Genomic DNA, 15,051 nt, shown 5'->3' with positions numbered 1-15,051 from the left:
CGCACTGATTGCCACTGTTTGGGCACTGATTGGCACTTGTGTTGGCACTGTATGTGATGTTCTATAGATGAAGTCACTCACATTCACTGAAGCTGCAGCACAGGTCGCTCTCACTCCTCACACGCGATCTCTGTGTGAGGAGGGAGAGCTGTCAATGAGAGATGATCTCATATGTTTACATTTGAGATCATCTATCATTGGACACGCTGATTGCGTGGTAAATGTCCACTGTGATTGGCCATTTACTGCAATCTGTTAATTGGCTGTGTCCAATGGACACAGCTATCACAAGCTTTCCCCTCGGGGGAAGTGCACAAAGGGGAAGACGTCATATGACGGCATCCCGGCAATCAAGGCCCACGCTGTAGCCATCAATCGGATATAGCGTGGGAGCAAGGAGGCTAAAACCCCAATTTCCAGCATTATTGGTTAAGAAAAACTTATGTGCCCTTTCTTCACCGATAACTGCTCCTGTTATATGAGGATATATAGAATGAATCATTTGAAATAATTGTAGTTGTATGAATTTATCCAAACCTTAGCAAAAGTTTGGCTTTTTCTAACTTTGTGAAATTATTCAAATTAATACTTCCTAAGAAGTGAAATGCTGGGAATAATCTCAGCCCAGTAACATGTTTATTTAATCTAGGATGGGAATGCCGATGCCAACTCTAGGAAAGGTGATGAAGAGAACGGAAACAAGAAACAAAGAAGTATACCAATTGGAACTAAAGTTTATGAATTTTACAATGCCCCAATTGTCAAGTTCTGGTTTTATACAGTAAGTTGATGAATTATTCATAGCTGTGTTAATCTATAATACTATATGCACTTCTCAAATATTTCACATGTGTTTTGCACCAATAATGAGTAAACCTACATTCTTTCCTATGCCAAGGTGAAGTTCTGCCTTGGAAAAAAAATCTTTATGGGCCAATAGTATATAGTGTCTGAGGCTGCTGAATACTCAAACAATGAATGCATTTGATTGAATGCAGTTACTGTTCAGCCAACAATTTTTCACCTAACTTTGCCAACAAAAGTCAATTGAAAAATTAACTTTTTTCAATTGACAGCACCACCCATAGTCCTGACAGCTGACAGCACCACCCATAGTCCGAATAGGGCCAATCCAGCATACATTTTAGCTATTTATGGCAGGCTTAACTCCCATAAACATAGTTTTAAATGGCCTGCTTGCTGTAATCATAAGGTTAGTCTTATGCCACGTACACAAGACCAGACTTTTCAACAGCAAAGGTCTGACGGAACTAATCCATCGGACAATTAGATTGTGTGTGGGCTCCACCGGACCTTTGGTGTCCAAAAATCTGACAGACTTTAAAAATAGAACTTGTTTCAAATTTTTTCGCCAGAACTCCACCGGACCCAGTTCCTATCGAGAAATCCGCTCGTGTGTATGCTAGTCCGACGGACAAAAACGACACTAGGGCAGCTATTGGCTACTGGCTATGAACTTCCTTATTGTACTCCGGTCGTACGTCATTACATTCAAATCTTTCGGACTTTGGTGTGATTGTGTGTGGCCAAGTCCGTTCATTCGGAAAGTCTGTCGGAACTCCAACGAAAGTCCGTCGGGAAGACCGTTGGACCTAGTCCGTCAAAAAGTCCAGACGTGTGTACGCGGCATTAGTGTTGTTAAAAAGGAAATCTTTAAATTTTTGCATCTCCCTAAACTTCTGATACCCTTACTAAGTATAAAAAGAGCCAAACAGCAGCAAACCTAAAAATAGATAAGCTTAAATTCTGTTCAGAATTCTGGTATTAACAGAAAGTCAATCACACAAGCAAACCATGAGGCTTTTGGGTGCATCTATGATTAAATATTAGCTATGAAATTGGGGCAAAAATAGTTGTGAGCTCCAAGAGTCTTTTGTCACTATTTTTAGCCTTGCCCTTTTAATCCCACACCCCTAGACTGACATCACTTCTTGGTTTGAACGCTGCCTACATCCCATCAGACAGGTGGCCACCTGTAGAATTTACACCACTTTTCGCAAAAAATCATTTATTTTCCATAAATGAATTCAGTCCACCAGTAAACACTTTTTTTACTTTATAAATGACAATGTTTTTATACAACCACATGTTTTTGTATATTGCTTGGTTTTTGTAACATTCAGTGAACATGTATGCTTTCGCTAGTGGCCTGTTTTCTATTACTGTATATTTTCCACAGAATACAAAATATCAGTTCAGTCTATAAATGATGTCAAATGAGCCACTTTCTACTCTAGTGGCAGGGAGTGTGCACTAGCCTTGTCATAATGATTTTATTTCATGGTATAGTTATTTGGGCTCAAGGAATTCATTATCTCCTTGTTCTATGAACCTTCCTTAGGTCAGATCAGAGTTCAGCACAGAGTTGATCTTTGTGTTAAACCATTTGACCTTTCTCTGTAATTCTCTACAATCATCTTAAGGGGGATTATTCAACCAGAGATCAAGGACAAAACAAATTCCTTTGTGTTATTCTCTGGCACCTTTTCTCAGAATGCCTACAATTAATTATTGTGACCTAGAGGGACCTGTTTGTATTCCTTGCAATAATGCATCTTTAAGGTTTTCAGTAATTTAGCCTTTAGGCTAATCACAAACAGACGTTGAATTTAAACGCTGCATTTAGCACACACCAATGTACCTATATTGATAATATGTATTTCAGATGCGTTACGCATGCATTCAAATCATGTCCACCAACACCCCTCAAATACCCTTTTTTATTTATTTTTTTGCTCATCCTGAAAACTCTTAATGCTTTGCAAGTTCATACTAAACTGATCTTAATAATGCCTAAAAACACTATAGACTTTATGGCCTTATTACGGCACTTTTAAGGTACGCTAAAATAGAAGTCAATGCAGTTGCAAAACATTAATGGCTGACAAATTCTGCAGGCAGCTTTATTTTTCCCTATGTGACTCCAATTCCAGTGCATTCATGTGTACAGCTTATTTAAAATCAATTTAGCACAGTCGGCAAGTAACAAAAACATAGCCAAACCACCTGTTTTTGCCACCTGTATAAATTAGGCCTTCATGTAATACAATAATATAGTTAAATTCAAGATTGTTGCTTAGAAAACTAGCAATAGGATCATGCAAAAGCAAACAAATGAACTATTTTAATACCTACTATCAAATATCAAATACATAAAACTAATTTTATTTTTCAGATTTCGTACTTAGGATATTTATTGTTATTTAATTATATAATTTTGGTGAAAATGGAGCGCTGGCCTTCTCTGCAGGAATGGATTGTCATCTCATATATTTTAACCCTTGGTTTGGAGAAAGTAAGGGAGGTGAGAACAATATTGCATTTTGTGATAAACGTATGCACTGTCAAATAAGTAACATAAATTATACAATTACTACAAAGTATATATATGGATTCTATTAAAATAAACTTCAAGTGGTAATTAACCCAAGAACAAAAATGTAATATATTGCAGCTTACCAGTCCTTAAGGCCGGGTTCACACTAGCTGCAGGTTTGGCTCGAAGCAGGGGTGCGTCCCTGTTCTCTGTTTCAGGGGTAAATCAGGTCCAAATTTTTTCCTGAGTTCGGACCTGAAACGGAGCCAAAGATGCACAGGACCCTTTTCCAGTGTGGACCGCGGCTGCCCTGGAGGTGTGTGAACTGGCTCCATTGAGAGCCGGTCACAGTGTCCTCTCATGCAAATTGGATGTGGGGGGTGATGTGGCAGTGGAGAGGTTCACTGTGATTGGCCAGGTGATATGACATTGAAGGAATGTGCTGCGACTGAGACAGGGGGTGTCAATGAAGAGCTGGGGAAGAAACCTACTATGTTCAGCTATGCAAACGATAATAGCGTTTTTAATTATATAATACTACATTCATATTTATTACATGAAATTCTATCTTCACCACGTGACTTCTGTTCAAATGATGTAATGACATAAGCAATTGTTTTGTATTTTCTACTCTACCTTTTCTCCAGATTCTAATGTCTGAACCAGGGAAGCTGAGCCAAAAGGTGAAAGTTTGGTTACAAGAGTATTGGAATATTACAGACCTTGTGGCAATTTCAATATTTATAATTGGAGCAATTCTACGGCTTCAAAATCAGCCATACATGGGATATGGTAGAGTCATTTACTGTGTAGATATTATCTTTTGGTATATTCGTGTCTTGGATATTTTTGGAGTCAACAAGTACCTTGGTCCCTATGTAATGATGATAGGAAAAATGGTAAGTAAACATATAAAAATAATTATCTTTATGTTTACTGATTACATCGAATTATGAGATTTTCTAACCAGACTGCAAATTAAGAAATATTTCTGATTTAGTTTGCAAGAAAAAATAAATGTCTTTATTTGTCCACTCATGTAAATGTAAATGTAAAGCAGTGTTTTAAAGTATGGAACTTGTAGTTGCAGCCTGTGGTCTGTTGTTTTACATAATGATTTGTATGAGCACACTTTGGAAGTTCTGTTACAATGAAGAGATGACCTTCAACTAGAAGATTTTTTTTTTGATCCATGCTAACAGACCTAGTTGGCTGAAGAAGTAGTGAACATGGGTCAGCGTTCTGGATGAGCAAAGGCATGGTGTGGTGGAAAACAATTTGATGAAGCAGGCCCTCATTTAAAGTGTGCTTAAACCCCAAAACAAAAATTCATTATGTTGCCGGATATAAATCCTTAGATGTGATGGCTAAATTTGTTTTCCTTTTTTTGTCTTTTTTGCTTTGTTGTCACCTCGAAATCCTGCCAGGAAGTCTGTTATATTTCAACTTTCTATAACAGACCAAGCTGTCCAGCAAAATTATTAGAGGGTTAAGACAAACCATTTAACACTGACAGGGTTGCTTACAATGGTCAGCTTTTAATAATTTATGTAAAACCTTTATTTTAAAAGTAAAAAGAAAAACTTTGCTGTAACAGCTTAAAAAGTGTTAGCTGGGATTAGTGTTTCATTTGTTAGTCACTTATGTAAAGTCCATCTAAATCTAGTAGTCTTTCCGACAGAAAATGTGCGATCGGATCATGTTGTCGGAAAATCCAATCGTGTGTGGGCTCCATCTGACTTTTTTCGCCTGAATTTCCGACACACAAAGCTTGAGAGCTGGATGTAAAATTTTCTGACAACAAAATACGATCGTTTAAATTCCAATCATGTGTAGACAATTCAGACAAAGTGGCAGCATGCTCAGAATAAATTACGAGACGAAAGCTATTGGCTACTGGCCTCTTTATAGTCCCATCTTACGTGTTGTACGCAGGGGCGGACTGACCATTGGGGCACTCGGGCACTGCACGAGGGCCCCATGCTTCTAGGGGGCCCCATCAGGGTTGCCAGCCTCACTAAAACCAGGGACAGTATGTAAAAATCTGTGTTTTTTTTTAAATCCCAAGATTATAGCTGCCTCTCCAATACCTTTTCAGTGTGTGTATGTGTATTCTGTGTGTATACTGTGTGTCTGTATACTGTATGTGTGTGTATACTGTGTGGCCCCATAATATTCTATTGGCCAGGGGCCTCATGAGTTGTCAGTCTGCCCCTGGTTGTACGTCACCTCGTTCTGAATGATCAGATTTTCCAACAACTCTGTACGAGCGTGTGTATGCAAAACAAGTTTGGGCCAAAATCCATCTGAAAAAATCTGACGGATTTTGTCATCAGAATGTCTGACCGTCTGTACAGGGCATAACACTACTTTCTCCATAGGCTTACAATGCTTCTGTCCAAGGGCAGCTAAGTTGCTCCTCCATAGATACAATGTGTGTTTTAGTACATAACACAGTTTTCTTTTTTATTGGCTCAACTTTATTCGAAGTGCACGGAGTGTCACATTACTCATGTCCCTGTAAAGAAGCACGATGCATTTCACTGCTGTACAATGACATGTGATCCCTCCTGTATGCTGCAATAAAATGCAGCATACAAGAGAAAATTGCAGCATACAGCAGCAAATTGTTGTCTATGTGTCCTATTCACACTGCAACAGGATGTGTTTCAGTGTGAATAGGACACATAGAAAACAATTGTTTTATGTGTGTCCTAGTGGGGAGTTGCATTTGACAGTGCAGTAAAACGCAGGTCACAGCACTATACCGTATGTGAACAGGGCCTGTTAATGTCAGGATCACCAGGTAAAAATAAAGTGGAGGACAGAAGCATAAACAAAGAAAAATAAGGTAGCCATCACATGTAAGGCTTCATGTACACACTGCCTACATTTACTAAGGGCACAGAAAAGGCAAAATCGTGGCAAAATCGCACCACACCATTTTGTGTTTTCCCATGGCCGACGGTCAAAACTTTCCTATCCTAAACTTCTTCTTCGTTCATGAGAGGGAGGTTGAGGGAGGTTGAGGGAGGTAGCTCTTAAACTCTCCTAAAAACCTATGTGTACATTGACACATAGGCTTTTATGGAGTTGAGTTTAGTAGCTTTGGCAAAAAATGGCAAAAGCTCCTAAATTCAAGTTTAGGAGCTGCTAGTATAAATGAAGCCTATAGATTGGTAGGCTGCAATAACTAAAATATTTCTATCTTACATAAGTACAATCTAATTTAGATATGTTTCAAGGCTTGCTTTGAAAAAAAATTCTTTACCCAGAAACCAGCTTTCTTTTATGGAGAGGGTTATTTCCATCTATTTACACACGAATTCAGGAAACTTTCTAAATCTGGATTCCTCTATCTGATGCATCAATCTGATATTTTAAGGTGGTATCAGCGCTACACTTCTCCATACATTCATTTTTTAACCTAACTATGAATGTAAACCAAACCCTTAAACATACTGTAGCGCTTAACTGGAGTGTAAACCTAAATTTGTTTTGTCTTCTAAATCAGTGCTTATCAACCTTTTTCCAGCCACAGTACCGTTTGAAACTATGCAAAAGCTTGAGTCTAAAATGGGGTCCCCTGCGACATCAAAATCCCCCCTTTCAAATCAGAACATCAGAGTCCTCATTTTCCATCCACACTCACATCAAAGTCCTTATTTTCTATCCCCTCTCATTTCAGAGTCCTCAGTCCCTTCCCCTTCACATCAGAGTTCTTAGCATCCCCCCCCCTTTTTTATCAGATCAACGTCCTCGGTCCCCCCTTACTTTTAAAAAAACATTTGAGTCCTCAGTCCCTCCTTTCACATCAAAGTCCTCAATCAATATCTCCCCATAAGAGTTCTAAATCCCCACCCAAATGTTTTCACAAAGAGAGTCCTACCTTATAGCCTTCATTACAGCACAGCAGTGGGTGGGATGAGGAACAAGTCTAAAGCCACGTACACACAAGCTGACTGTTGGGCGGCATCAGCCAATTCAATAGAGAGAAGCCTGCTGACATTCGGCCCATGTGTACAGCAGCTGGTCCAACAGGAGCTGGGCACTTTTTTGAAGGGGTAAGAGCGAAAATGGCCTGTCGACCAGCTCCCAATTGGTCAGCTCTTTTAGCCAATAGCTGAGAGCGTTGAACGGAGTGTTTTGGCGGGGCTGAACTTCAGAGAAATTAAGAAAATTCCCTTGCAGTGGGGCTCTGCATGTACTGCAAGGGTTAAATACAGCAGCAGCTGGTGGTATATTTTTTTGGGGGGGTGGCAAACATTGCACCCATAGCAGTCATGGGTTGGGTCACCTGCACAGTGCTCTGTGCCCAAACCCACCCTTTTTTGGAGCCCATTAGAGCCTCTGGCTCTAATCACGTCCTTCTAAAAAAAAAAAACCATTGGAATCTATGTATCCGGCATGTAGATTAGAGGGCCGGAGGCATGAATTAGGGTGTGGCGCCCCTGTGCCCTGGAATTACGGGCCGCCACTGGTTAAATACTTGCTTTTGCCTAGGGTATCAGTAAAAAGCACATTTAGTTACCTTATCCCTGAGTCCCGAAGGCTTAGTGTTTGACTGGGCCCCCACAACCTCTTCTCAGTGGTGTTCCTCAGAGTTTCACTCACAAGCAGGTGTGTTGGAGGGACGAGGGAAGCACCAGCTGCTAGGGAATTAAGGAGCAAGGAAAGGCAGCCCATACATGAGTCATTTTTTTTCCATGGAGCAAGCGGGTTGAACGCAAAAAAAAAAGACTTAATTCCCTCATTCACACACTCAAGATGGATGGGGGTATCCTCCCCACTGAGCTATTGTATATAGACTCTGTATTGACTTCCCTGCCTTAAGAATATACTGATCAGCTTTGCTGGCTATAGCAGGTGGCACTGATGGAGCAGGCTGGATGTAGAGAAATCAATCCAAAGCCAAGAAGGACCACTGCACATAACGAGTAATCCAGAGGGGAAAAACCCAAGAGGAGAAAATAAAAGAGAAAAGAGAGAGAAAAGGGAAAGAAGAGAGAAGAAGGAGAAAACAGAAGAAGTAATAAAATCACCCCAGGGGTCGGGGGGGCTGGCATATTAAATGTCCAATAACTGATGATCAAAATGTGAAGGGTGGGAATACGATATCCAAGGTTGACAAACTCAAAGAAATTTGTCATGAGAATCAGATAATACAGCAGTCAGTTTTTTGTTACCGGTAACCATAATATCGTCTATTAAAACTAAGAATTGGGGACTTCCATAGCATCTATAGGCTTAAAAAGAAGAGCCTCAAAAGGGTTTCTCTTGATGTTAGAGTGTAACAATGTACGAAGCAAAGCGTAGACCTGAATCCACAGTCTGCTCACCTTTGGACAATTCCACCACATATCCACCACATATGCACCATTGTTCGCTGCTGGTTACAACCGTGAAAACAAGTCAAGGGATAAATAGGGATAATGCGAGCAGTGTATAATACCAGCGGTATAACACTTTGTATGCATTTTCAAGAAAAGGAACATTTCTTGAATACTTTGAGACAGCTAAAGTCATGATCTGCCAGTGCTGAGGATCCAGCTCCAAGCCCAGTTCACACTCCCATTGTTGCCTACATTGTCTTACAGAGGAGTTGCTTGATAGAAATTATCACAAAGTTTGTGATTTTCATATGTTGACTTACAATATGAAATGTGAGAGAAAGGTGGAATAATACTTTAAAATAAAATGTACCTATAATCCAAATAGTAATCAGTAATCCAAAATTGTAATTATTACTGGAACAGGAGGTAAGGAGACATCTTCAAATGGGGTTGCCAGTTTCAGTGAAAACTGTGTAAATTGAGATAAGTTGGGATAAACTCTAACGAGCAGGGCACTCTGATTCCTTCTGTATTGAATTGTATTGTAACTGTACATGTTATGTTGTAAAGGGCTATAAATCCCATATAATATGAATAATAATTTCCCTTTACTTTGGAGACATTTCCCTTCCTGTGGTGTCTCTGGATCATGAAGTAAAGGGAAACGTCTGCAACAAGATATAGACAGTAAAACCATTTCCTACTTTATCTGAAACAAAAAAAAGAAAGATCTACAATACAACTAATAATCAACAAATTATGTATGTATGTATGTATGTATCTACAGTATGTATGTAGTGAATGCAGATTTTTTTTTTTTAAATATGACAATACTTGATTGGTTTTGGCTCCATATCTAAAGATGATGTCACTTTTCTAGATGATTGACATGCTATATTTTGTGATCATCATGTTGGTGGTGCTTATGAGCTTCGGAGTAGCACGACAGGCCATTTTGCACCCAGATGAGGAACCATCATGGAGATTGGCCCGCAACATCTTCTACATGCCTTACTGGATGATCTACGGAGAGGTGTTTGCAGACCAGATAGACCGTAAGACTAGAGTTCATAGTAAGACTCTGCTTCCTGTTACCCAGGCAGATGATCAGTCCAAATTAACAGACTATCTGTTTTAATTTGGAAAACATACTATTTAGCAGATGTATTCACTACAAACCTAGCAAAGACTTTCAATTTATAGAAACATAACAAATAAGCAGTGGTCAACAATGCTATCTGGTGCCATAAAATGCAACATCACTCTTTAAGTTACCTTGAGTGTTTTGGAACAATAGAATATACTGGGATTGAATCTGTTATCTTTTGGAGTTGCATAATGTAGAGCAGCCATTTTCAACCAGGGTTCCTCCAGAGGTTGTTGAGCTGTAGAGGATTCATTTTCATAATTGATGATACCTGCACACCTATAGGGCCAATGCATCTTAAAAACGACATTCTTCCTACTGACCACAAATATAAAGAAGCCCTTCCTACTCCCATTAAATACCAATATATTGGGGCACTGTTTTATTGGCCACCAATGTATAGGGGGTTAAAATGATCTGCCTTGGGTGTCACGTACTGTAGGTATGCCACATTATTTATTATTTTGTTTATTATTATGTTTACATCTTACTGATTTTACTAACTGGAAGCTGTCAATATAATTATTTTAGCAGGGGTTCCCTGAAACCTGAACATAATTTCAAGAGTACTTCCAAGATAAAAAGGTTGAGAAAGGCTGCTTTAGTGTAACAATGTGTTGTATAGATGAACACGGGGAATAATAAATACATATAATCACAATATATTTTGTTTGTAACTCTTTAAATCAATATATATATTTAAGCTTTAGATGACTGTGGTCAGTAGTAAATGTGTCAGTGCAGTAAAGATACAAATCAGGTTGTAGCACTACAGTGCAGACCCTTAAAAATTACTGAACATATATTCTGAGTACTCCAGAGTTCCCCTGCTGCCCAGAATTCCAGGTAAAACAATGTGTAAGGCAACAAGAAGGAGTAGGTGGGGCTAGCCATATCTTCAAAAATAAAGAACCACCCCAATTACAAAAAACTCATGCGTAAGAGGAAAAATATACTTATTACCTGGCATATGGACACTTGTTCTAGAAAAGGGATCCTTGGCTTTCCCAGGATCGTTTGGTGGGGCTGAGTGGCATGACCCTTACCTGGGGGAAGCTGTCTAAAGCTAGGGTTTAAGTAGGTATTCTTCGTAATGATATATATATAGAGTTTTTTTTTTTTTTTTTGCATTATTACATGTTTAATACATGGGGACTTGGGGTAAATGTTTCCCAGTTTTAATGCACTGCCATGTTCTTGCATTGCAATGCTGCAGCCTCCATAGTTCCATTATGATATGGACATGTTTGTTTTAAGTAAAAGCAGCCACATTTTACCTTTGACCAATTAAGTACATTTAAGTGAGATGTTGTACTTTACAGTTTATTGTGTAGTACGTAGTCAATATATTATAAGGTTATTATAAGTAATATAATATAAGGTGGTAATTCCTAAGAGTTATTGAGCAGAGCCTAAGAATACAGGATGATGATTGCACCAGAAGAACCTAATAGTAGTTCATAAATCCTTGCAATGAGATCAGTAAAAATTCCAAAATGGTCAAAAAGATATAAAATGGCATGATTTATTATATATGTCATGGGACCCCAGGTGCTGGGTTTTGTCACTCTGGGCATTTCTATTTATCTTCCTATACCTTAAAGTGGTATGTGCATAAACCATGTGAAGGTTCACCCAAAAAGTAAGCAGCATCTCTCTTAATCATGCAGATGTTGTGCCATATACCTCCAATGCCAGCGTGATAACAAATGTGTTCATATTTCCAGATATGCAGTATATATATATATATATATATATATATATATAATTACAAGGGATACCTGTGGGTAATTTTTTTAATATATATATTTAGGAAGAGAAAGGATTTTTGTGGGTACTGCATACTCTAGGAATTCTGTCAATTCATTATATATAGTTGTACAGTTAAAGTTGATCATCTGCCAACCACATAATATTCTAGCCACTTTTTCCCTAAAGAAGATTGATTTAATTAACAATGTCTAGATCATTGGATTATTGGAACTAGAACAATATATCGTTTATTGTAAAGTTTATTATAATATTACTGATTTTGAAAGATGTTTATGCTATCATAATCACTTAAGACGTTTGTTTGTCTTGAGCTTTAGTACAGCCACATACTGTATATATATAACTTGATATTTGACATCAATGCACTTCAAGTCAAGTAGGAATTCCATTGCTTGTGCCTATTTCAATTTAGAGCACAGCTATGAAGAATAAACATACAAATATGACTAAAATTCTAATATTAGAAAATATGTACTCCAAAAGGGGTTGTATGTACAAGTTTTAAAAAAGATTATATTTGCAGCTTCATTTAGTATAAATGGTTGTGATAGAGATCTATATGGGGACACCATCATCAGCAAAAACTTAATAGAGGACATAACCCTTGTCCATTCTATCCAAACCTGAAAAACTTGCACAGGGCAATGAACTTCTTGAATCACGGGAGACTTGGTGCTGTCATATGCTCCCGATTCATTCATCAGCTTCGGGTGCAAGCGCCGGCATCCTTACTAACGGAAACAGGAAGTGAAGCCTTGTGACTTCAGAGCCTGTTTCCTACTGTGCAAGCGCAAGTTGCTCTGCGCTTTCTGAATGGTCATTTTGTCTTCTGGGACCCGTGTGTCTCCTAAAAGGCGGGGGGGAGGAGGAGGGGCCAGAAATTTTGTAGATTGCTGCATCGTTGTGTGGTGATCTTACCTGGAAGTGGGAGGGGGTACCTGACTTTGACAGGTGTTCGCTCCCCCCAAAAAGGGCCAAATGTGGCAGTGGAGGGGGGGAGGGTGCAAACAAGCACCATTCACTTTTGGATGGAGCTCCACTTTAATGTGCACCTATGCAATGCCCCTGTGGGGAAGAGCAACAGGATCACTTAAAGTACAACCCAGATAGCAAGCAATTATGCTGCAAGTTTGAAAGTGACTTGCTAAGCTATTGCTAGACTTGCCAGGCTTCACAAGTTTGTTGCACAATTGCAGCAGGGCTGGGCAAATTACTTTGAGCAGAGAAGCACAGGAGCTAAATAATAATGGTTTTAATATTTTAACTAAATCATCTGCTGTTGTGCAAGGCAACAGGTTAAAGTAGCACTTAAGAACTATAGGCAAAACTTTTTTTTTCTATTTTGAAAGGGGTAAGGGAGGGTCATACCCACTGTAAGGTTTTTTTTGCCATCTTTGTGTCTTTAGGGAGATTTTCCCTTCACTTACTGTCCCATAGCCAAAACAGGAAGTGAGAGAAAATCCCTGCAAATTAAGGGAATCTCTTGGGGCCCCCCAGGTCACGAGAACTAGTATGACCATTGAAAGATCTTACTTTAATGGGGACAACCCAAAATGTGGGATTTTCTTTTACTTTCACATTCAATGATAATGGCAAACATGACAAATAGAGAGGGTGAATCTCCATATAAGGGGCACAAACAGCAATAAAAACTGACAGGTGTTCTAATCCCATTAAGGAAATTCACTCTCTATATTTGTCCTGTTTATCATTATCACTGAGCTTTTAGTTATATTTTAATTACCACTCTATTAAGCTTCCCTATCCATTCACTCCCCTTCCACTCCATTCAGCCTCTGACGTGAATTACCTCCGTGTATAGGAAGCATATGGCTCACGCTCTTTCCTCTCATGTGACAATGCTGGTACTTGGTGATTGGCCACTGAAGCACCACACACTATCTTATAGTTGTACAAAAAGATTACTTAGCCCTGCCTAGAACATCCTCTTTTTTCCACTGCCTAAACCGAGCGGCATTTGAGTGAAAGAAAAGTGAATATGTCCAACTGGGGAGGGTGGTAGTTAAAGTAGAACTTTAAGCAAACCTTTTTTTGTTGGTTTATTTTTTGCCATCTGTGCCCCGTTGGGGAGATTTACCTTCACTTCCTGTCCCATAGACAAAATAAGAAGTGAGAGGAAATCACTGCAAATTAAGGGAATCCCTTGGGGACCCCATTGGATGATTTCCCCTCTATTACTTTTCTGGGAACAACCCAAAATGGTTGAGTGAGAGGGTGAAACTCCTTATTGTGGGCACAGACAGCAATAAAAACTTACAGGTGTTCTAATCCCTCTCCACTCTATCCCAAACTTTGTGGCAGTGTTGAATTGTAAATCTGTTAACTTGCTGCACATTTTCACTGGCAAATTGTACACTTGCAGAGCACTTGAAGCACAAGTTCTAGTTGACACTTTTCCAATTCAATTTGTAGAAAATGGGCATGGCAAGTCTCTAGCAAGAGCAAAGTTGCAGTGGCGAGTCTACAGCAAGAGCTCTGCAAGTCTACAGCATGAATATTCAGCCACAGTGACTCTTGGGATGAGTTTAGTACAATATAACTGAACCAGAACTTACAGCGGACTGGAAGAATGTTTGCAAAGGAAGTTGATCTAGAGCCATGCAATGTTGACTTGCTGCTGTAGCGGTATCCCCATAGGGGCCGCTTAAATGTTGGATTGTCTGAAAACCTGCCCAGCCCGGCCCAGCATTCGCCTCTCAGATACTCAGAGACATAGAACATTCCATAAGCTTTGTTCTTTTTGTTTTATTGAGGAGATTGAACTTGGATGAGGTAAGGTAAATATGGGACGCCTAGTAGAATAGGTAGCACTGGCTTGGGACAACTATATACAGTCCAGTATATACACGTCATTTCTCCTCCTGCACACCCCTTCCTCTCTAATCTTCAGTTCTTTCTCCTCCAGCATATCGCTTCCTCTCTAATCTTCAGGTCACATTGTTTCCTTGCTAATCTTCAGGTACAGCTAGCACAAAGCCATGTAAGCCATCTTCAGGCTCTGTCAGCCCTCCTGACTACAGCTGCCTCTCTCCACTGCCCCTTTCTCCACAGTCTACTCTTCTAATTCTGCACCCATCTCAGACTGCATACTCCCAGTCCACTCTGGCGTGCCTCCCCAGTCCTCTCGACTGTGCCTCACTTACCAGCCCTTTTGGCTGTGATCATAGTAGTGCTCTCTCCCGCTGTCCTCTCTTTGCTCTCTCTTGTGCCTCTTCATGCATTCCTGAAGGTGGTCCAGACTGCACCTGAGCCCAGTCCCAAGGTCAACCCCCTAGATTGAGGGACTTCCTTAAGGCCCCCGACAGTCTCCACACTATCACTTCAGTTCCTCCACCCAACAACTCCTCCCCAGCTGGGCCGACCCTAAGTATTTAAGGAGGCCTGCCCCCTGCCAATGTAGGTTGGGGATTGGTTGGGGATTGGTCAGGACTCCCTAAAAC

At 39.8% G+C, this 15,051-nt stretch overlaps 1 protein-coding gene across 1 annotated transcript in view; it reads left to right on the top strand.

Moving 5' to 3' along the window:
• Positions 1 to 15,051, top strand: part of TRPM1 (transient receptor potential cation channel subfamily M member 1) — a 269,367-nt gene that overhangs the window by 200,862 nt on the left and 53,454 nt on the right. The window contains exons 19-22 of the mRNA XM_077471831.1: positions 650 to 781; positions 3,197 to 3,325; positions 3,985 to 4,236; positions 9,551 to 9,725. Coding sequence (XP_077327957.1) covers positions 650 to 781; positions 3,197 to 3,325; positions 3,985 to 4,236; positions 9,551 to 9,725 — 688 coding nt within the window. The remainder of the gene's footprint in view (positions 1 to 649; positions 782 to 3,196; positions 3,326 to 3,984; positions 4,237 to 9,550; positions 9,726 to 15,051) is intronic.

Source organism: Lithobates pipiens, unplaced genomic scaffold (genome assembly GCF_037356315.1).
Source record: "Lithobates pipiens isolate NorthernLeopardFrog02 unplaced genomic scaffold, aLitPip1_a1.2 Scaffold_8, whole genome shotgun sequence".
Taxonomy (NCBI): domain Eukaryota; kingdom Metazoa; phylum Chordata; class Amphibia; order Anura; family Ranidae; genus Lithobates; species Lithobates pipiens.
This window is presented reverse-complemented; position numbering and strand designations above follow the sequence as displayed.